Source organism: Spermophilus citellus (assembly GCF_964194105.1).
Source record: "Spermophilus citellus genome assembly, chromosome: 2".
Lineage (NCBI taxonomy): Eukaryota > Metazoa > Chordata > Mammalia > Rodentia > Sciuridae > Spermophilus > Spermophilus citellus.
The window spans coordinates 238166108-238187765 of NC_138183.1; the positions used below are offsets into that span (position 1 = coordinate 238166108).

The 21658-nt window shown below is 37.9% G+C and overlaps 1 protein-coding gene across 16 annotated transcripts in view; it reads right to left on the reverse strand.

The window, feature by feature from the left end:
* Positions 1 to 21658, reverse strand: part of CELF1 (CUGBP Elav-like family member 1) — an 83972-nt gene that overhangs the window by 18576 nt on the left and 43738 nt on the right. For 10 of the 16 annotated variants that reach the window (XM_081279549.1, XM_081279563.1, XM_081279560.1 and 7 more), the window contains 5 exons: positions 18628 to 18667; positions 12624 to 12775; positions 3209 to 3396; positions 1422 to 1504; positions 982 to 1030 (listed from right to left, as the gene is read on the reverse strand). In XM_081279549.1, the coding sequence (XP_081135675.1) occupies positions 982 to 1030; positions 1422 to 1504; positions 3209 to 3396; positions 12624 to 12694 (391 nt within the window). In that variant the 5' untranslated portion in view covers positions 12695 to 12775; positions 18628 to 18667. Of the gene's footprint in view, positions 1 to 981; positions 1031 to 1421; positions 1505 to 3208; positions 3397 to 6738; positions 6880 to 12623; positions 12776 to 18627; positions 18668 to 21658 lie in introns of all 16 variants that reach the window. The other 6 variants (XM_081279550.1, XM_081279553.1, XM_081279554.1 and 3 more) reach the window with 4 other exon arrangements.

A 21658-nucleotide genomic window follows, 5' to 3' on the forward strand; every position in this document is an offset into this window, starting at 1 on the left:
CCAGGGGCATTCTACCATGGAGCTAAATCTCCAACCCTTTTAATTTTGAGACAGATTTTGGTAAGTTGTTGAGGCTGGCCTCCAACTTGTGATCTTCCTGCCTCAGTCTCCTAAATCCTTGAAATTACAGGTGTGTGCCATTGTACCTGGCTTCACTTAGATTTTCTGGAAAGATTTAAATTGAGAAACTTCAATTTCTTTCTTTTTTTTTTTTTCCAATTTCTTTTAGTTGGAGATGAACACAATATCTTTATTTATTTTTATATGGTAATAACTGACCCTAACGCCTCCTACATGCTAGGCCAAAGCTCTACCACTGAGCTACAGCCCCAGCTCACCAACTTCAATTTCTATGGCTCCTGTGACATTCAGCTCCTACAGCTGAGGGTTGAGGTCTGAGTCCATCTCCAGACATGCCCGAGACATGCCAGAGGACTGAAATTTGTCCAGCTTCTTCCCACTGGGATTTTGATGAGAGAGCTGAACATGGCCTTATCCTTGTTGCGTGCCAGCTGAGGAAACTCTGATATTCAAGAAAATTAAGTTCTCCTTCCCAATTTGTTCATTTTCCCCTTTCCTGCCCATAAGAAATTATATTTTTGAAGGACATTCCAGATCATTCTAATATGTTATTGTAATGTTTTCCAGTCAACCCTACTTTGATATCCTACTTTTAAATCCAGTCTCATTTATTTTTTAAAAATATTTTTAGTTGTAGATGGACATAATTCCTTTATTTTATTTTTATTTTTCATGCAGTGCTGAGGATTGAATCCAGGGCCTCACATGTGTTAGGTAAGTGGTCTATCACAGACCAAGCCACACCCCAGCCCTCTCATCTCTATTTATACTTATTTTACAAGGGAAAAACAAACAAACCATGACAAATTAGGTTTCTTGGAGCACAATTCAATCTAGAGAACATAAGAACAGCAAATGAAGTAGAAAGAAATAATGGGAAAATTTGGTATGCTTTCTTACCATTGTTCTTTTCGCTGTCGGCAGGCTTCATCTGTATAGGATGATGCATCTAAAAAGTCATACCATGAATGTTACTGAGTATCTGTACATACATACATACATACTGATGCATTCAAAAATATAAATGAAGACTCTAAAAGACATGCCAAAACTAAGGCCATAAGAGTTCTCTCTGAACACATGTCTGCCTCATGATCTTTTCTGGCAAAATGTAAGAATAGAAAGAACATGAGTCAGGTAGTCAAAATATCCAAGACTACTGGTTGTAAGAGAACTACTTTCAGTCTAATCTTCTTTGAAATGCTCCCTTTACATTAAATTTACATTAAATTCCACAGCAACTAGCTTATCCCCAAAATGATTTTCAGGGTGTTCCTGGTATGTATAACCATGTCCTATGCATCAAAACTACCAGTGTCATGTATTAGAAGTTGTCTTACCCCTGGGAGGACCTTCATGTTGTGAAGAGCATTCTGCGCTTCTAATGCAGCTTTACGGGTGTAAAATGTAACAAAACAGCACCCTGCAATTAACCAAGATTTTACAGAATCAAACTAGTGCTTTGAAAACTGACAATTCTTAAAGCACTTCTTCCTTCCATTGACAGGGTGAAACTTTAATAGGAGGCTGGGTCTCGTAAAACTGGCAAGGAGAGAGAGAAGGAGAACCTAGGGCACTGGGATTCTTTTTTTTTTAATATTTATATTTATTTATTTATTTTTATGTGGTGCTGAGGATCAAACCCAGGGCCTCATGCATGTGAGGCAAGTGTTCCACTAGTAAGCCACAACCCCAGTCCTGGAATTATTTTTAAACTATTTCCTTCATTTAGTCTCCTAATAATAATATTAAATAAATCTTCTATTTAGTTGCCTGTGCAATGTCCCTGGAAAGATGGCTTGCCTTAAAGGTAATATCCATTCCCTTAACCCACCCTACTTGGAGCTCTGGGTAGTAAGCTGGGCAAGAAGACTTAGGCACAAATCAGACAGGCAGGAACCCATACTCCTAAAGTTTGTAGTGTGCTAGAACTCCTCTCCTTACACTCTCAGAATAAGTCATTCTCCCTACATCATCGCCAGTAGCTACCACATGCCTCAAACATTCATTAAATCATTCATTAAATTCTAAAATGACTTAAGAGCAAGGACCCCTTAACATTTTTTGATGGGGGGAGGGGGGCAGGGGGACTTTTAGTTCTCATTAAATATAATTAAGCTTTTAATAGCACTTGATGCTGTCTGTAAATCTATAAATTTTGTTCTTTGTTTTTATTGGAGGATGGGAAGGTGTATCTTGGAAATCTTGGGCTTCAATGTTCTGATGCTCCCATATTTCCATGAAATACAATACAGAGTAGCTAGGGATATAACTCAGTCAGTGGAAAAGTGCTTGCCTAGCATGCATCCCGGGTTCAATCCCCAGTACAACCAAAATACAAAAACAGGTTTTTTTTTTTTTTTTTTAAATCATGGTGTAGTTAAGATTTGAAATATACTGAATGTTATATTGCCAGTCATTTTCAGAAACTACAATACTTTACATTTTTGTTAACTATGTCACAAAGAGAAATAATTCCTCTGCTCTAAGATCCTATGATATAGTAAGCTAGTTTCAAACATGACAATCATGCTTGCTTACATTTGCACTACAGAATAGCTTTCACAAAAAATTACTCTGAAATTGATCATTTGGAAAATAAGAACATGCCTGTGTATATAAAGCAAAACTAATGCCATCTACCATCAGTCTTATGTTCATTCTGCTGGTATTTCTGGTAGCCATTTTTTTTTTCCCCTCTACATTTATAAGCTACAACAAACAAGTTGCCTAAACAAGTTCTTCCTGAATGGCCTCTATAATACTAACAAGAAATCCTTGGGTACATGGACAGTATCTTTCAGCTTACTCAAGTCAAAGCACTAAAAAAAATTTACGTGGCTGGTTGACTTTTATTTTTGTCACTCCATTCCAAGATCAAATGAGACACTCACACAGATCTGTCTCTTGAATTTAGAGTTCTCACAAAGGACAGCACAGACCTAAAATTCAAATTATTCTCATGTTACCTTAATATTATTTATAAGCTATTAAATGTGTTTGCATTGGAAAATAGATCTCCTAATAAAAAGACAGTCTTTTCCCCTAAATGATCACAGAAGCATTCTGGCAAGAAGAGATAAAAGGCACATGGTGGGACTTACATGTAAAAACCCAAAGCCCTCACCTTTGCTCTGAGGAGGGTTTTGGCTCCTATCCCTTAGGACGTTGATTTCATAGACAGCACCATACTGTTCGAAGAGTTCCCTTAAGTCTTTCTCAGACCAGGTCCTCGGAACCTGGCCCACAAACATCTTAATAGCATCAAGATCTGGTTGGTCTGGGTGGTCCAGGGTGCCGTTCATTTTCTTGGAGCTACATTGAGATAAAAATGAAATTTCTATTATATATTCAAGTTCTTTCAGGAGGGAGTTATCTTTTCTTCAGAGATCTCAACTACATTATGAAAAAGCACGAGGAAAAAAATTCTACTTTATTCACTACCTCTATTCAACTTACTAGAGCTCCCTGGTCCACCCTCAACATGGCTACCCCATTTACATTAGATGCCAAACGTAAGTCAATGCTCTGATTAGGACCCCCTAGATTGTTAAAACCTAGGAACTGAAACATCACTTATATTTGGTCTAGCATGACATTTCTCAGAGGAACTTACCAGGTGTAAAGCTCCTAAAGCAAAATCAAGTTTTAATAACATTTAAGCATAGTTAAACAGAAGTATTTTTAAAATGTCCATAAAATAACAAAAGCCTATTTGTTACAGATACAAGTAAGGTGTCTTCAAAGTATAAAATGTCAGGTAAAGTCTTCTTTCAGGAGATGTTAAAACAGAAGCACCTGATTTCTAAGGCCAAAACTAGAACTGACTAGATATCAGCATTCAAAGCTGGGCACGAAGGCACAAGCCTATATTCCCAGAGGTCTGGGAGGCTGAGGCAGGAGGATCGCCAGTTCAAAGCCAGACTCAGCAATGTAGTAAAGATCTATGTAGCATAGTGAAGCCCTGTCTTAAAATATAAAGAGGGCACCCCTGGGTTCAATATGAAGGAAAGGATGGAGGGAGGGAGAAAGCTGGCTGTCTTATGCTTAATCCTACTGCTCTTGAGTTAGGTTCCTGGACCAAAACAAATCTTTGCATCTTAAATTTCCAAAAGTGATTGTAATATAAACAAAGCTGCTATCATCCTAGCTTTTTCTGAAGTTACCAAACAGTACTCTTCCTGCAAGTTGGACTTGCTTACCAACTGCAACCATTTTAAAGTCCATAAATTCCTCCTGCATCCTACTACATCAAACTAGTAACACTCTTGTTTTCCTATCTTCACTTCTACTCCTACCACTGCCAAGAACCTAGGGGGTTTCTTGTTCTAGAAATATTTCCAACTCAAGGGCTGGGGATGTGGCTCAGAGGTAGAGTTCTTGCTTGCCTATCATGCATAAGACCTGGGTTTGATCCTCAAGACCATTAAAAAAAAAAAAAAGGAACCATCTATTTCAAAGTCCTCCTATCACTGTTCCGAGGTCTTTCTTACTCTTAACATTTTTCCAAATCATTAACAATTTAAATTAAAAAAAAAAAAAAACCTACCTGGGTCAGCTTTCCTTTTAGTATTTACTGCTTAATCCAGAAACTATGTAGTTTATATTCAAATTTTCCAGGTTCCAATCCCGAATCTTAAATAAAATGCTAGTTTTCTTTATAAGTTTTTCTACCACTGTTATCTTCTGAATATATTTGAAGATCCTTAAGAATGCTGAATCTATAAAAGTAGTTCAACCTCTTTTAATAAATGCTAAATCTCATATAACTGAACACCCACAGGGTTTATTTTCACATCCCCTTTGCTAGTAATCTAGCACTAACTAAATGTCAAATACTATAAATGGCTTGTAGATCAACTCTTGTTCCTACATCTGTGAAGATTCCCCATATTCTTGCAGGTTAACTAGTTAGGTGCATCCTAGGACTCAACAGCACTAAATTTCCATCTTTACTATATATATATATATTTAACAGCTTTTTTTTTTTTTTTTTTTTTTATCTGCCTGTATTCACCTTTCCCAAGGACTGTCAGCTCCTTGAAGGCAGGAAAGGTTCTTATTTCCTATTCATTCTTATAGCACACCTGGCATGGGGCCTGGTTCAAAGTTAGCATTCAGATGTAGGATGGGAGGAATTTCTTGTTACTCATCACAATTCCCTGTTTAAGCAATTAAACCGGCCAAAATGAGTGTTGTACACAAAGAGGACTCTCAAATTTAAAAGAAGCGATCATATCTTATGATTATTTGATTGCCACAGGACCAAAGCACCTTTGTTTTTAAACTCTGTTACTTTAAAACTATGCGTTGGCCAGGCACAGTGGTGCATGCCTGTAATCCCAGCAACTCTGGAGGCTGAGGGAAGAAGACTGTAAATTTGAGGTCAGCCTGGGCAACTTGGTGAGACCCTAAGCATCTTAGCAAGACCCTGTTTCAAAATAGAATGATTGCAAGTTCAAAGACAGCCTCAGCAAAAGCGAGGTGCTAAGCAACTCGATGAGTCTCTGTCTCTAAATAAAATACAAAATAGGGCTCGGGGGGATGTGGTTCAATGGTTGAGTACCCCTGAGTTCAATCCCTGGTACCCCCCCACACACACACCAAAAAGGGCTGGGGATGTGGTTCAGTGGTTAAGCACCCCTGAGTTCAATCCCTGGTACCAAATATAACTAAATAACACACACACACACACACACACACACACACACACACACACACGGAAGAAAAAACAAAACAAAAAACCCACCCCATGTATTGGAAGTCACTGCAAAAATACAATGTAACTGCTTTTAGAAGTTTAATATTAATGTTCCAAAAGAAACCAGGCTACACTGATGAAAACAGCCCCATGACTAGTGAAACTACAATGGGTGTCATTCCCTATAAACTACCCTGAACAACTTTAATTACTAGTTTTAATAGCATTTTATTAAATATTGCTATTCTTTCTTCATATTTCTACTCTAGGGAGGGATAACAGAGAATCTCAATGGTGCTCAAATGGTTGCAATGATAAGGAAGCTAGTAGCTATTTCAAAAGAGGCAGGAGTTTGTTATTTTGGTTTTTTTTTAGTTGTTGATAGGTCTTTATTTATCTTAATGTGGTGCTGAGGATTGAACCCAGTGCCTCACACATGCCAGGCAAGTGCTCTACCACTGAGCCACAACCTTAGCCCTAGGCAGGAATCTATTAACTTGTATTACACTATAGGTAGAATCTCCTGGTTTGTCCTTTGCTTCTGTGTCTGTGTGTTATTTCTAAATTTTCTACATTATCATTTAGTGCAAAAGCAAAGTCAATGTAATAGTTTATCCAAAATCAATGAAGACTCAGGATTCTAGACATGTGTCCTCATTTTCTCTTCTTTTACTCTCCAAATTTCTGTTTCTTAAAGTCCACCTACTCTATGAACCACCCTTCCACCTTGATATGCCAACTCAACAGTCAGAAGAATCCCCTAGAGCAGTGTTATTCAAAGCTAGGTCCAAGGAACAGAAATAATCCTCAAATTAATCCTTTAGAAAATTTTTAATAAAAATTGGTGAGACATTTTAGACGTTATTCAATCTAATGATAATAAATACAAAATAAAAGCTCATGCATTGATCATTTTCATTTTATTTTACAAGGGTGTGAGAAATGAGATGGCTCACCAGTTTGATAAGCACTGCCCAGATGCAGCAAATCATACAGGCTCACGATGCTGTGAATATTATGCAGCTGGGGTACTGACATATACCTTCCTCCAATAAATACTGGGCACTTACTTATACATTGGTTGATGTGGTATACATCTGAGTAAGAAAAACACAGTATTTTCTTGGGAGTTCATGAGTTAAAAATGAAAAGAGGGGCTGGGGATGTGGCTCAAGTGGTAACATGCTTGCCTGGCATGTGCGGGGTGCTGGGTTCGATCCTCAGCACCACATAAAAATAAATGTTGTGTCCACCGAAAACTGAAAAATAGAAAAAAAATAACGCACCGGGTGCTGTTTAAAAAAAAAAAAAATGAAAGAGATGGGCTAGAGTTGTGTCTCAGTGGTAAAGCACTTGCCTAGCACGTACAAGGTGCTGGGTTCGATTCACAGCACCACATAAAAATAAATAAATAAATAAATAAAATAAAGGTTAAAAAATAAAGGTGACACCAAGATAAAAAGAGATGATATAGGAAGATTAATGATTTTTTATATTAGTATTACAGGCAATAGACATACTGAGAGAGAAAAGCAACCACATGTATACTTGTACACGCACAGAGTATAAACAGTCACAATCCTTCTTAACTGCTACTATGCATGAAGAGATGAGCAATAATGCTTTCCATTCTCCTCTTCCACATACTTTCAGCATACATGTTGTTAAGGTTCAAAGTAATCATAGAATAAAAAAGCTACTGGAGATAAGACTCTTGAGTATGATACTGTTTTACCAGAAAGTCATGGCAGCAACCCCCAACTTTTTGTTTCTGCTTCTAGCAGCAGAAGCAATAATGAGAGCAAATAATGTGTATTATGTGGTTTCATTTACATGAAATGTCTAGAACAGGCAAATGTATAGACAGAAAATACATTAGTGGTTTCAAGGAACGGGGAATGGGAAGAAGAGGGGAGTGAGACTGTACAAAGAGATGTACACCTGTAATCCCAGCAACTCAGGAAACTGAGGCCAGGAGGATCACAAGTTCAAATCAGCTTCAGTAATATACCATGTCCCTGTCTCAAAAATAAAAAATGAAAAGAACTGGAATATAGTTCAGTGGTAAAGTGCTTCTGGGTTCAATCCCTAGTACAAAAAAAAAAAAAAAAAAAAAAGGAGGGAAAATTAATTATTTTTACATTAGTATTACTAATGGGTTTAGGGCTTCGGGGTGATGAGAATGAAATTAGAGCTGAATTTGTGAATATACTTTAAAACTTTGTAAATGCACTTTAAAAACCTACTTTTTAAAAAAATAATTTTAAAGGGTAACTTTTATGGTATGTGAATTCCATACCCTAAGACAGGATGGAAGGATGACAACAAAGCCAAGCCATAACGTAAACTGAAGTTATTAGTCGGGTAAAGAGGAGAAGCAGCAGCACATGCAGAGTGAGCGGAACATGTATACTGGGGTGAGATACATGGAGTTTCCAGGTCTTTCAGATGCAGAGCTCCTAATTAACATTAGACTCTACTCGACATGCGTCCTTCAAAAATCCCTTGGTATATGTCAACTTGAGTGGGTACCTGATCTGTCCTCCTTCTAGCCAAAGGGTTAACAAACATGACCTTCACACCTGTTTAAAAATAATTTCTGGCTGGATGCAGTAGCACATGCCTGTAATCCCAGCTACTCAGGAGGCTGAGGCAGGAGGAGCACAAGTTCAACACCAGCCTTACCAACTTAGCAAGGTGCTAAGTAATTTAGTGAGACCCTATCTCAAAATAAAAAATGAAAAGAACTGGAGGTGTGGCTCAGTGGTTAAATGCCCCTGGACTCAATCCCCAGTGCTAAATAAATACATAAAATTTCTGAGACCTTTCATTATTTATTTTGCCACTCTCTCGTTAACTTTTTATTTCTCTTTACTCATTATTCACACAGAAAATTTTCAGAGAAAATTTTCAGAGAGCAACCAATTGCTCCACCTCCTACAGGCATAAACACTCACTGCATTCCAGATTCCACTTACTACCTACCACCAGATAGATCCCCATGGCTCACATACTGGGCTGTGAAAAAACTGAGAGAGAGATGCATGCAAATAAAAGGACCCCAGAAACACAGGCCCAGGTTTCTTTCCACATGTTCTCTAGTGAGAATAAGACAGAATATCTGTATATTCTATATAAAAAAGTAATTTTTATTTGGATAAGGAAGACCTTTCTGTCATGGGGGATAACGTTAATGCTACTGGCATAGAGTGTTATTTTTTTGTTTTGGTTTTTGGGGTACCAGGGACTGAACTCAGGAGCAGTTAACCCCTGAGCCACATCCCAAACCTTTTTTTGTATTTTATTTAAAGACAGAGTCTCATTGAGTTAGGGCCTCTCTAAGTTGCTGAGGCTGGCTTTGAACTTGCGATCCTCCTGCCTCAGCCTCCCTAACCTCTGGGATTACAGCTATATGCCCAGTTCACATAGGTTTTTAAGTTCACCTCCAATAACAGCACAACTACATGCGTTTGAAGGTTTTCAGCCTTTTCCCCTGAGGTAAAAGAAAATCTGTCGATCTTATCTTTGCAATCATCTACTACCCAAACAAAACAAAATCCTCAAAGGGTAGATAGATGAACTGTACTTTCCAAGTTCTTTCTATAGTGCCAGATTCTACCCACTACTGAGCTCTAAAAAAAAAAAAAAAAAAAAAAACAAGTAGAAAAATTCTGTGAAATGTGTGACAAACATGGTTTTACTTTATTTGGAGGAGGGGGAAGGTGTGTGGGGGCAGTTAAGCCAAATGGATTAGGCAACTGGGAAGCATTATATGGCATGAGAAATGAAAGCCTAAAGGGCGATGAAAAATTGATAAGGTCCAAGCGCAGAGGGGAGGAGTGAGATAGCATACATTAGAAAGGGAAAAAACAGACTTGAGAAGAGTTGGAGGTGAGGAAGAGGTTAATATAACTTGGGTTCTAGTTCAGGCACTTTGGGACATTGTTTTTTGAGAGGAAGACTTCTGATGGAAATGTCTGATAGGCTGTTTTAATTCTTTTTTCTTTTTTATTGGTGAATTATACATTAACAGTGGGCTTCATTGTGATATATTCTTACCAGCACAAGGCATTTTTTCTAATTTTTTTTCTTTCCCCCCTTCTTCCCTCTCCCTTATCCCCATCCTCCACTCCACTGGTTTTTATAAAAAGTCATAGATCTGAGAAGCAGAGAAACAGGTCAGTGCTCCTTTGAGCAGTGGGAGAGCTGCGGGGGGGGGGGGGGGGGGGAGACAAGGCTTGAGATATAACTTTTGGAAACTATCCATATCCTAGGGTGTAAGAAAAGTAAGAGGAACCAGTGGAAGCTTAAGAGTTACCAAAGTAGAATCGACGATATTGATTATAAAAAAGAAAGGAACAAGGGCCCAGGCTCCCAGGAGATTCTAGAGCTCCTTCATTGCTTCTTTATTGTAAAGGAATTCTGAATTAAGACAAAAGCTCTATTATATTTCCAACAAAATCATTTCAGCAATAAAAACTCTGATTTAGCTTACAGCTAAAGTAGTGCTTTACTGAATAGAGAAAAAAGAGAATTCAAGAGAGATTGTGAGCACACATCATCCTCAAGAACCTTCTTCTGGTGTTAGGGATGTTCATGGTGGTAGAGTGCTCGCCTAGCATGCATGAGGCCCTGGGTTCAACCCCAAGCAACAAAACAACACTTTCTTCTTGAAAGCAACTTACTGTCTTTGTGGTGGCTTTGTGTACTATTCCTGTGGGAGTGGGCTCAAGGACTTGTGACAATGGGAACAGTTGACGGGTAACCTATCCAGTAAGCAAAAATTTTAAAAAAGGTATCATTAAACTTGTATTTTAGACCAAAAATTGATATCAGTTATTCTAAAACGAGCCAACTGGGTCTCTCTCTCAACTGGTTTCCTCTTCCTTAACACAGAAGCAACAGCCTAAGCCCAGTTAATCTAACAAAGTTTTGGTGAAAATGGAGGACTAAAACAGATGCAAATGCACTGGGAAAACATTGACACTCCATTCTCAGTTAATTCTAACTCAGAATCCCTGTATTAAGGCCATTAGTTTCAAACTGTAGTGTCCATGGAAACTACACATTATACTTATTAAAATACAGAGTTTTAGGGGCTGGGAATATAGCTCAGTTGGTAGAGTGCTTGCCTAGCATACACAAGGCCCTCGGTTCAATCCCCAGCACAAATAAATAAATGAATAAATAATAAAATACAGAGTTTTGAATCCTACTCTAGCATAAGTATTCTTTAGATTTTTAAGTTCCAGGTGATATTCATGCAGTGATCCATGGTCCAGACCTCAGTAATACTTAATCAGTCCAAATTCTTAAAAGATGAGAAAACTGGATGAGAAAAAAAACTGCATCTAAGAGACTGAACACCAGACAGAGGCAAAGCATATAGAAAAAGTGTTACAATGCAAAGATAATTTGAGCCACAAAATTCTCTTTCTAGGAATCAAATATCCTTTTATTACATACTATGTTTTTATGATGATACTGTACTTTCACCTGACAACTACTGCTAAAATAGCATTTGGTAGTAAAGACCTGTAATAATAGACACATTAAAATTACCATTGTTTGGGAGACTGCAGAGAAGGCACAGGATCCATTTCAAAAGAGCAAGATGGCTAACTTGGAGACCCCCACAAATTATTCTACAACATATCTTGCTATTATCCACACTTGTTATTCCTAATCCCAGGTCAGACTGATTCACACATGGAAACCTAACCTCACAGACTTGCACTAACATCTGATATATATATATATATGGTTGTAGTTGGACACGATACCTTTATTTATTTATTTTTATGCAGTGCTGAGGATCAAACATAGTGCCTCTCACATGCTAGGCAAGTGCTCTACCACTGAGCCACAACCCCAGCCCCCTAACACCTGTTATTTAGGGAATGATCTATCATTTAATATTTTTGGCTTTGAATAACCTCCAGCTCATTATCTGAGCCTAAAGTGAGTAAAATCTTAAAGATAGACTTTGACCAAACTCAGGGAATTGGAAATGGATCGTTCTCTGCCAAGTCCAGAATTCGGGTTCCCTGTAACTCAGGATCAAGTGAGCATTTTAGCTCTGTACAATGCAGTTCTTGCACTCTTACAAACTAACAAGGTTTCTCATTCCCACATCCACAATTTATTTGTCAAACTGACAACTGAGATCAATCCACTTTAAAATTTTTTTTGGAAGATAGAGATAAATCTGATATTCCTGAAATCATGTGCTAATAAGCCTTATTTTCTATTAAACTTGGGGGGGGGGGAGATCAAGGTCTAGTATTACACTTTGCATCTCAATACAGAATGCTATATTTAGTACTAAAAACATCCTAACTACTAGTCTCCCCTCTGATAGGAGTTTAAGAATTTGATAATTAAAAGTTTTAAGTAAAACTCTTCCTCCCCCCAAAAAATGAAACTGCATACCCAAACCAAGCAATAAAGCCATAGTTAAAAAACAAAACAATAAAAAGCCTTGAAATCTATCATATGTGGAAACACTATACAGCTTGAAAGATTGGAGCCAGAACACTTGAGCTGATGTTGCTAGTCATATACATCAAGTGCACCCTTGTGCAAAGAACTTAGTTATAGCCTGGAGGAAATTAGCAGTTATGAGACAAAATCAGACTAAAATAGAAAATAATAGCATGAGAGAATTCAGATTTTGGCTTATTTCCCAAATTTTTACTCCCTCTTTTAAGGAAAGTGACCATTTTTAATCAGATTTTTAAAAAGAAAAGGAGGAGGAGGAGGGGGAAGAAGAGAAGGAGGAGGGGGAAAAACAGCCCATTTCCTCTGCTTATGATAAAAATTAGACAACAAAAATACTTACACAGGACTGGGATTCAAAGAGCAATGATCCACCATCATTTCTGGAAGGAAATCCAACTTAAACGCAGCCATCACCTCACTCTCCCCTTCAGAAGCCAATGATATTAACTTGCTGCACTTGTCTGATCCACAAATACACACAGCTTTAGCTTCCTGGGCCCCACAAAAAACACAAAGTGGAAACAGGAGCTCAGGGAAGCCAGCAGTAAGTGCCACAGAGACAGGTCTGGGGTAGGGACAGGGAAAGGGAGTACTGGATTAAAATGGGGATGTGACCATGTGAAGGGAAGCTCAGCCCAGCACACAATGAAAGTGCTGATGCGCCAGGGTTGTTTTGTGTGATTTTCCCTGGCGAAGCAGTACTAAGTGCACTGTCAGATAAATAGAGTGTCAGATCCATGAAGATAGCAGTGGCCAACAGAGCAGAAGAAATAAACTTGTTTCACATCCTTCAAACTCCTCCCTACGAATAATTTTATGAAGTGTCCTAAAGCCTAAAACTACCTGAAGAAAATGAACAACTCACCTTGTGTGGTCTGAAAACATTTTTAAAGAACTGGGTTGTTGGCTTGGCTTTAAACTTAGTTTCCATGTGCCAAAGACAGCAATGAGCACAGTGTTTGGATCCAAACTAACCTCAGAACAGTCACATAAGAAGGTAAGGCCATGAGAAGCAGGATAGAGGCCAAGCTGGTTGTAGAACTGGCTGCCAGAAACTTGCTGCTCACATATAACTACCTCTAACTGGACTGACCCTGTTTTCTCCACAGTGTTGAGACTAAAGTGTCCTGATGGTTGTTTCCTCAGTGATTTCTCAGTGTTATTTGGTTCAGTAACAGGTACAGGCAAAAATTTCTCTACTAAATCATTTTACTTGCCAGAAAGTAAAAAGGGAAGAGTAATATTCTTCCTCTTTCTTGACAATATACTAGAAAATAATGTCTTTTCAGTTTTTCACTGATCTTTCTAAAGAAACAAAACAAAAACCACCAGTAATAATAATGAAAAAGAACTGGATCTATTAGGGACACTCAAACATAAACAGGAAGGAAAAAGAAATATAGGCTAAATCTCTTCATTCTCTCCCTCTTTAAACTACTGCTAAGGGCCAGAAGTATATAGCTCAGTGATAGAGCTTAAGCACGGACAAGGCCCTGGGTTTGATCCCTAGCACCAAATTGGGGGAACTGTTGCTAAAATCAAGACAAATGAATGCACACATCAAAATTCTATTATGGGTGAGCAATAGAGATGGATACACTTAGCAGTCAAGGCAGATGTGTGCTCCCATTCTCAATTTAGCTCCACATCCCTTCAAACAACAAATGGTGGCATTTCAATATTTAGGCAGTGACTCTAAACTTTCTGAAGGTTCCCAAATTTCATAGGCTTTCTTTCCATTTTTATTCTCAGGATTGCCTTACTGCAAATATTTCATTTCACCCAAACTCAGTTTGCAACATAGGCAACTTTGAAAAAACAAAAACAAAGTTATGTTCAGTTTTATAAAGAAGTAATGAGGGCTGGGGTTGTGGCTCAGTAGTAGAGCATTTGCCTACTATATGTGAAGCACTAGGTTTGATTCTCAGCACTGCATATAAATACATGAATAAAATAAAGGTCCATCAACATGTAAAATATATATATATTTTAAAGTAATGAAAAAACTCCTAAACATATAGAACTTTTGTTGGTTTTTCTTTTTTGAACTGCTGGGGATAGAACCAAGGTCCTCCAGCATGCTAGGCAAGCAGGCTACAAAGCTACATTCCTAGTTCTATACAGAGTTACTATTTAAAAAATAATGAAAGGCAACATGTGATGGCATAGGCCTAGAAGTTCTGGTCTGTGTAACAATGGTTGACACCTGTCTACACCTGACCTGGGAAGGTACGAGCTGGTTCTTCTCTCCAACATCCAGAATTTAGAACTGTAAGAGAAGGCTAACTGCTTTTTCTGTTTTATCAGAGACTTGGGCCCAGTTGATTTGCTGCTGTGGAGGTAGAAACAGGAAGAACTCTCCTCCATTCTATTTAAAAACAAAAACAAAAAAAATTGCAAATAAGAGGAAACTGATCAACACATGGTACAATTCACCCAGACCTGACTGTCAGGCATAAGGTGGTAACCCTAGCTGGGACTGCTTAGGTCACTAGTAGGTCTGTCCTAGTTTCTCCTATATACACTGCAGGCGATGATATAACCCCTCTTATAGAAAGCTACCTGGACCAAGTTGTAACTTTGTGAGTCAAAAACAAACTTAGTTTTATTTAGGAATTCCTTTAAAAGGGCTGGGACTGTTGTTCAGTAGTAGAGCATTACCTATCACACATAAGGTCCTGGAAAAAGAATTCCTAAATTATTCACTAAAAACACTTAAATTCTAATCATATCTCTATTAATCAGAATCACATCATAACAAAAGAATAAACATGGGAGACTTAACTCTTGTCACCAGGCAATGCCCAGTGTATAAAAGGATGCAAACTTCTTAACAATAATATTGACTAAGCCACAAGCTGAGAAACACTGATTTAGAGGAAAATTTTAAAAACATTTTTTTCAAGCCAGGAGTGGTGGTGAAATCTGTACTCCCAGCAACTCCAGAAACTGATGCAGGAGGATTGCAAGTTCAAGATTAGTCAGTCTCCTCAACTTAGTGAGACACCCCCATATTAATATAAAAAAATTAAACAGGGGCTGGGGATGCAGCTCAATGTTTATAAAGCACTCCCTGGGTTCAATTCCCTGTAATCCCCCCGCCTACTCCCAAAAAGAGAAAAAAGAAAACTGAAGCAATTTCTTTTTCTCATTCAGAACTTTTGTTAAAAAGACATTTCCAAGGGCTGGGGATATAGCTACAGCACTTGCCTAGCATGTGTTCATGTGTTTACTTGCCTAGCTTGGGTTCAAACTCCAGAAACACCAATTTATAAAACCATTTTAGGAGAGGGGAAGGGGAAGTAATAGGGACTGAAGGGTAGAAAATTATATTCCATGTCTTATGATTATGTCATAATGAACCCCAATATTATGAGTAGCTATTTATAATGAATAAAATTTTTTGGTTGCTGGGGAAAAAAACAACAAAACAGTTTTTAAAGGAGTGGGAATAGAGTTCCACACATTCTGTGTTTACACTGCTATAAAAAATCCACTTTGTAATTTATAAAGCAAAATTGCTTTAAAACCTATAAGATGAAAATGTTATTACATCTCTTAGGCAGATCACAGGGGTTATCTCAGTATAAAATTAAATTCAGCATGCTTGTGGGATAAGAAACCACAGAAATTAATCGTAAGTCACTCAATTTTAGAAAAGGATTATAAAGTTAAGTAATAATAAAAACAACTGTGGGAATACAAAATTGTAGCTATTAAGGGAAATTTAAAAGTAAAATTAAAAGCCAGTTACACAGAAAATTACCTGTAAGATTTTTTAAAATTTCTTAATTAGATATACATTCCAGATTTTTCCCACAAAGAACACATTAGAAAAAAAGAGATGGCAGAAGTAGTTATAACCAGTGATTTGCTGCAAAAGGCGGTCTTAACTTTCCATTAGTCTCTTTTTACCTTTCCTTTTGCTCTGAATTTAATTTCATAATTCCTTCTTCTTTCTCTGGTTATCTACCTCAGTTTTCTTTTTTCTTGAATATTCTCCACCTTGTTTTTAAGGATCACAATTCAAAGTCTATTATGAGAGGGTAGGAACAAAAGCCTGATATAACATTAAAAACCTGAATCATTGGGCTGGGTCTGTAGCTCAATGTAGAGCACTTGCCTAGTATGTCCAAGACTATGAGTTCAGTGTATATGGAAGTCATCAAAAAGAAACTGTATAGATATGAGAAGTACACTTACTAGCATAAGTAAGATAGCATTTAGAAGATAGGAATGGAATACTCTCAACAGGAAAATGTTGTAAAACTGGACTAGAAGAGAGAAATGCTAGAAATTATGGCATTTGTTTTGCCAAAAGGGTGAAACAGTAGAGAAAAGCATGTTGAGTTTTGCGGTATGTGCAAAAATCTGTCTTGATTAAAGTAACCAGAGTCCAATTACAGGTGAACAGATTTTAGATATCCACCCAAATAATCTAAGTGCATTTGTAAAGGGAAATAACAAAGTCTGGTTATATGAGAACAGAAGAGATTAGAGTGTAATACTGAATTATAAAAGAGAACCTATGAGCTGGGCGCAATGACCCATTCCTATAATCCCAGCAATTTGAGAGACTGAGGCAAGAGGATCCTAAATTCAAGACTAACCTCAGCAACTTAGCAAGATCCTGTCTCAAAATTAAAAGGGTTGGGGATGTGGCTCAGTGGTAAAGTGCCTCTGGATTCAACCCCCAGTATCAAAAAAGTTTGATATGGAAACCAAAAGTGCAAAAACCTGAGGAATAGTCAGAACCACAGACTAGGTATTTTTTCCATGATGCTGCTGACAGATGCAAGATGGGATACAGAAAAGTTAGCAATTGATATCCAGCTGAAAATAACGAACCAGAGTTACTTAAAATTTTGGTTTAAAACAGTTATGGACTTGAGGGGCTGGGGTTGTGGTTTAGTGGTAGAGCACTTGCCTAGCATGTGTGAGGCACTGGGTTCAATTCTCAGCACCGCACATAAATAAATGAAATAAAAGTCCATTGACAACTAAAAAAACATTTTAAAAAATTATGGACTTGAATTCATTTCAAAAATTGAGTATAGGGGCTGGAGTGGAGGCTTAGTAATAGAGCACCTGCCTAGCATGTGCAGGGGACTGGGTTCAATTCTCAGCACTGTATATAAATAAATAAAATAAAGGTCCACTGACAACTTAAATCTTTTTTTAATGTAGTACTTTATTTATTTATTTTGTTGTGCTGGGAATTGAACCTATGGCCTTGTGCATGCTAGGCAAGCACTCTACCAACTGAGCTATATCCCCAGCCACCCAAATCGAATACTTTTAATATAATTAGTGGGTCAATAGAGCTCCCAACCTAGTGCCTTGTGGTATATGCCAAAATATAATGACCCAAATTGGTAATCACCTTTATGAAGACCTGCTTTGTAGGAGTTTCTGTTGTTGCAAAAAATGTCACAGTAAAGAAAAACTTAAACCAAAAACCCCTGATGAGTTTTATCAGTATATCTAGACAATGTAAAAAATTTCTGAACCTAAGGGGAGCAGGTAAAAAGTAAAGAAATAACATTATAAAATTTTTCTCCCTCCTAAATCTTAAAAAAAAAAATCACTGTATTAAAAAAGCAATAATTATGGGCCAGGGTTGTGGCTCCGTGGTAGAGTGCTAGCCTAGCATGTGCAAAGCCCTGGGTTCAATCCTCAGCACCACATAAAAATAAATAAATAAAGGTATTGTGTCTGACCACAACTAAAAAAAAATAAATATAGTTTTTTTTTTTTAAGCAGTGTTAATGATCTGTTGTGTGTAAGTTGCTTTTCGAGTAAAATTATCACATATGGTATAGTGAGAGTGCATGACAAGGTCAAAGGAAGGAAAACCAGAATCTACCTTGAAAGCTAAAAAGTTTTACATTTTTCCCCATGCTTAACCATTCCTACCTACCCCCATCAGTGCCAAAGAGAATGACTAGCAAAAAGAAACAGACCCTCTTCTGTGATTGATTTAGTCTCCTCAGCAGAAGCAGAAGCTCAGAGCCTCCCCTGGAGTTTCTGTGACTAACCCTGACATTACAGACTTGTCAAATTGTGACCACCTTTCAAATCAAGTCATATTTTCAAGTCCCAAACCAGTTTAGGAAGCAAGCAAGCAAGAAAATACTTCTAGCTTCCTTGGAACAGATGTTTTGCAAATTATATCTCATAATGTAGTAAAGAAGCCATTGCCTTTATGAAAGCAACTTTTTCATATATATATATATATATATATATACACACACACACACACACACACACACACACACACAACAGGCCTCATGCAATAAGGTTAAAAAGCCACACAGCACACCCATTCAGCAGTTAGCTCATACCTGTAGCTTTATACCTCCCTCTCTGGACTATGTCTTCACTCTAAAAATCCAAGGAAAGAAAAGTAAGTGGGTCATGCCTATTCTTCTCAGGACTTCAGATATGCAGCTTCTTTCCAAAGAAAGGTCCCTATGTCACCCCAACAACAACAACAAAAAAAGACTTCTCCCTCTCAGTTTTGAAATACACAATACCTTAAAGATAAACTGCATTTAACATCTCAAAGTTAATATTAAAACACCATCAATTTAAAAAATGGAGAAGTGAAGTACTCAAAGGCTTAAAAATGTTTGCCCCCAAATATCACAACAAAGAGCAAAATAATGACTTAAGGTTTATAAGGCTGAATTTCAGGTAACCAAAATAATCATTTGTAATATCTGCTTTGGGACAAGAGACTACAAAAAGCTGAAGGGTGTATAAAATTAAGAATTATGTTATTAATGTGGAGAGATCACACTCTTTACCCAAAGCCATCTTTCTGAAAAGGTAGGTGCTAGGCATGAAATTCTTCAAAGGCAACTAAGTTCCTGCCTCTGAAAATGCATCTTAGTGGCCATATTGTGGTGGTAAACCATTGAAACCAAAAAGACAGAAGATGGGGAAGTTAATTGAAGGTAAAAGCAAAGGAAGAAACCACAAAACCAATTTGTTTTATTTTTAAACATTATTGAACGATCTTGCAAGGAAAGATTCTATAAAGCCACTCAAATTCCTACAAACTTCTATTTACAACTCCTCTTGGCTGTTACTTCTGTCTGGCCCAAACCACAGACAACTACTCAAAGTCATAAGGACAAGGTCCACACTAGAAAGGAATAAGAATTCTGAAAGACAAAGTCAGACCCAGAACTAACTGCAATGACACAAACCCTCCCTGAAGCCAAGAATGTTTCTCAACTAGCATAAAATAGGTGGATAAGCAGTTAACTGACTTTTCATATTGTCCTAACTGGTTTCCAATTTTGGTAGTAAGTCATACTTCCAATAGCTATAAGACAAAATCTATATAAAAAAACTTGTAAAAGCTTTACTATGGACTACCTACACCATCAAAAGTAATCAAGAAGACTGGGGGTGTAGTTCAGTGGTAGAGCACTTGCCTAACATGATGATGCCCAGCATCGGGAAGGGGGGAAAGAAATTATTAAGTGGGGACTGGAGTACATGCTCAGCATGTGTGAGACCCTAAATTCAATTCTCAGCATGTGCATGCTATTAATAAACTGTATTAAAACACAGTTATTTAGAGAAAAGGAACTTTCATTAACTAATTCACAGTGTGAATTCACAATGATCCTTTATCATTATCACCATTTAAGGTAAGGACTACTCTAAGGATTCAGATTCTAAGGAAGAGAATCTGGACATGGTCTGCCAGATGGGAGTCAAAGCCCATGGTTTTGTCTCTCAAGAAATATGACCATCATGTAGGAGATACCAACTTTTATTGTGATGGTATATCTGTCTTGATAGGGCTCTAAGTAATAGTTACAGTGCAGCATAGAAAGCAAGTTACACTTCTACTAAAAGAGTTGTTCTGGAAGATTAGTAAAAAGCCATGGAAGCTGGGTATAGTAGTGCCACGCCTATAATCCCAGTGACTTGGGAAGCTAAGGGAGGAGGATTACAAGTTCAAGGCTAACCTCAGTAACTTAGCAAGGTCCTAAGCAACTCAGCAAGACTTTGTCTCAAAATAAAAATAAAAGTCAGGCACAGTGGCTCAGGAGGATCAGGAGTTCAAAGACAGTTTCAGCAATGGTGAGGCACCAAGCATCCCTGCCTCTAAATAAAATGCAAAATAGGACTGGGGATGTGGTCCAGTGGTCAAGTGCTCCTGAGTTCAATACCTGGCACCAACATAAATAAATAAATGAAAAATTAGATAAATAGATAAATAAATAAGGGCTGGGGATGTGACCCAATGGTAAAGTGAACTTGGGTTCAATCATCAGTACAAAAAACAACAACAACAACAACACCACAACAAAACCCCACAAACTCCAAACCAAAGAGAAAAAAAAAAAAATAACTGAAGACCAGGGAACTATGTTGCACTGAACAGTTTGAGAAACGTTGCCACTATGTGATTAGTTTTTAATGGCATCATTTCTTCCACCCTAAGAAACCAGACTCAGATTGCATGCTGGTCAGGGAACCTCGTTGGACACGGGGAGCAAAAAGGAGGTGTGGAGTTGTTAAGGAAGGCCAACATATGAAATGGTAAAGAACATACACTAAGTCTCAAAGAACACTGTAGCCCCTAAGGGACTAGGAACACCTCAGTTGCCTAGCCAAGAGAAAGAGATAAATGAATGCCTTTAAAAAGGGAAGAAGGGTCCAGCGTGGTAGTGGACACCAATAATCCTAGTAACTCAGGAGGCTGAGGCAGGAGACTCGAAAGTTCAAAACTAACCTCAGCAACTTAGCAAAGCCCTAAGCAACTTAGTGATGCATTACACAAAGCCCCAGGTTTGATCCTACACACCTCCAACAACAAAATCCACATCAATAGGACAGTAATCATCCTACTCCTAAACTGCCCAAAGACACCCTTACCCCATGCTGAACTCAGGATCTCATACATATTAGACAAACTCTACCACTGAGCTACATACCCAGCCCCACCCTCACCCCTTTTTTGAGATAGAGTCTCACTAACCTAAGTTGCCTTGGAACTTGTGATCCTCTTACCTGGGCCTTAAGAGTTTCTGGGATTGCAGGTATGTCCCCCAACATGCCTAGTTCCAAAAACTTTTTTTTTTGCAGGGGGTAAGGGGTTAGGGGGGATTGAATCCTGGGGTGCTTTGCCACTGAGCTATATCCCCAATCCTTTTTATTTTAAGACAAGGTCTTGCTAAATTGCTGAGGATGGCCTCAACCTTGAGCTCCTTCTGCCTCAGCTTCCTGAGTCACTGGTGTATACCACCACAACCAATCCCAAAGATTTTTTTATTTTTTTTTATTTTTTATTTTTTTTTTAAAGAGAGAGAGAGAGAGAGAATTTTTAATATTTATTTTTTAGTTCTCGGC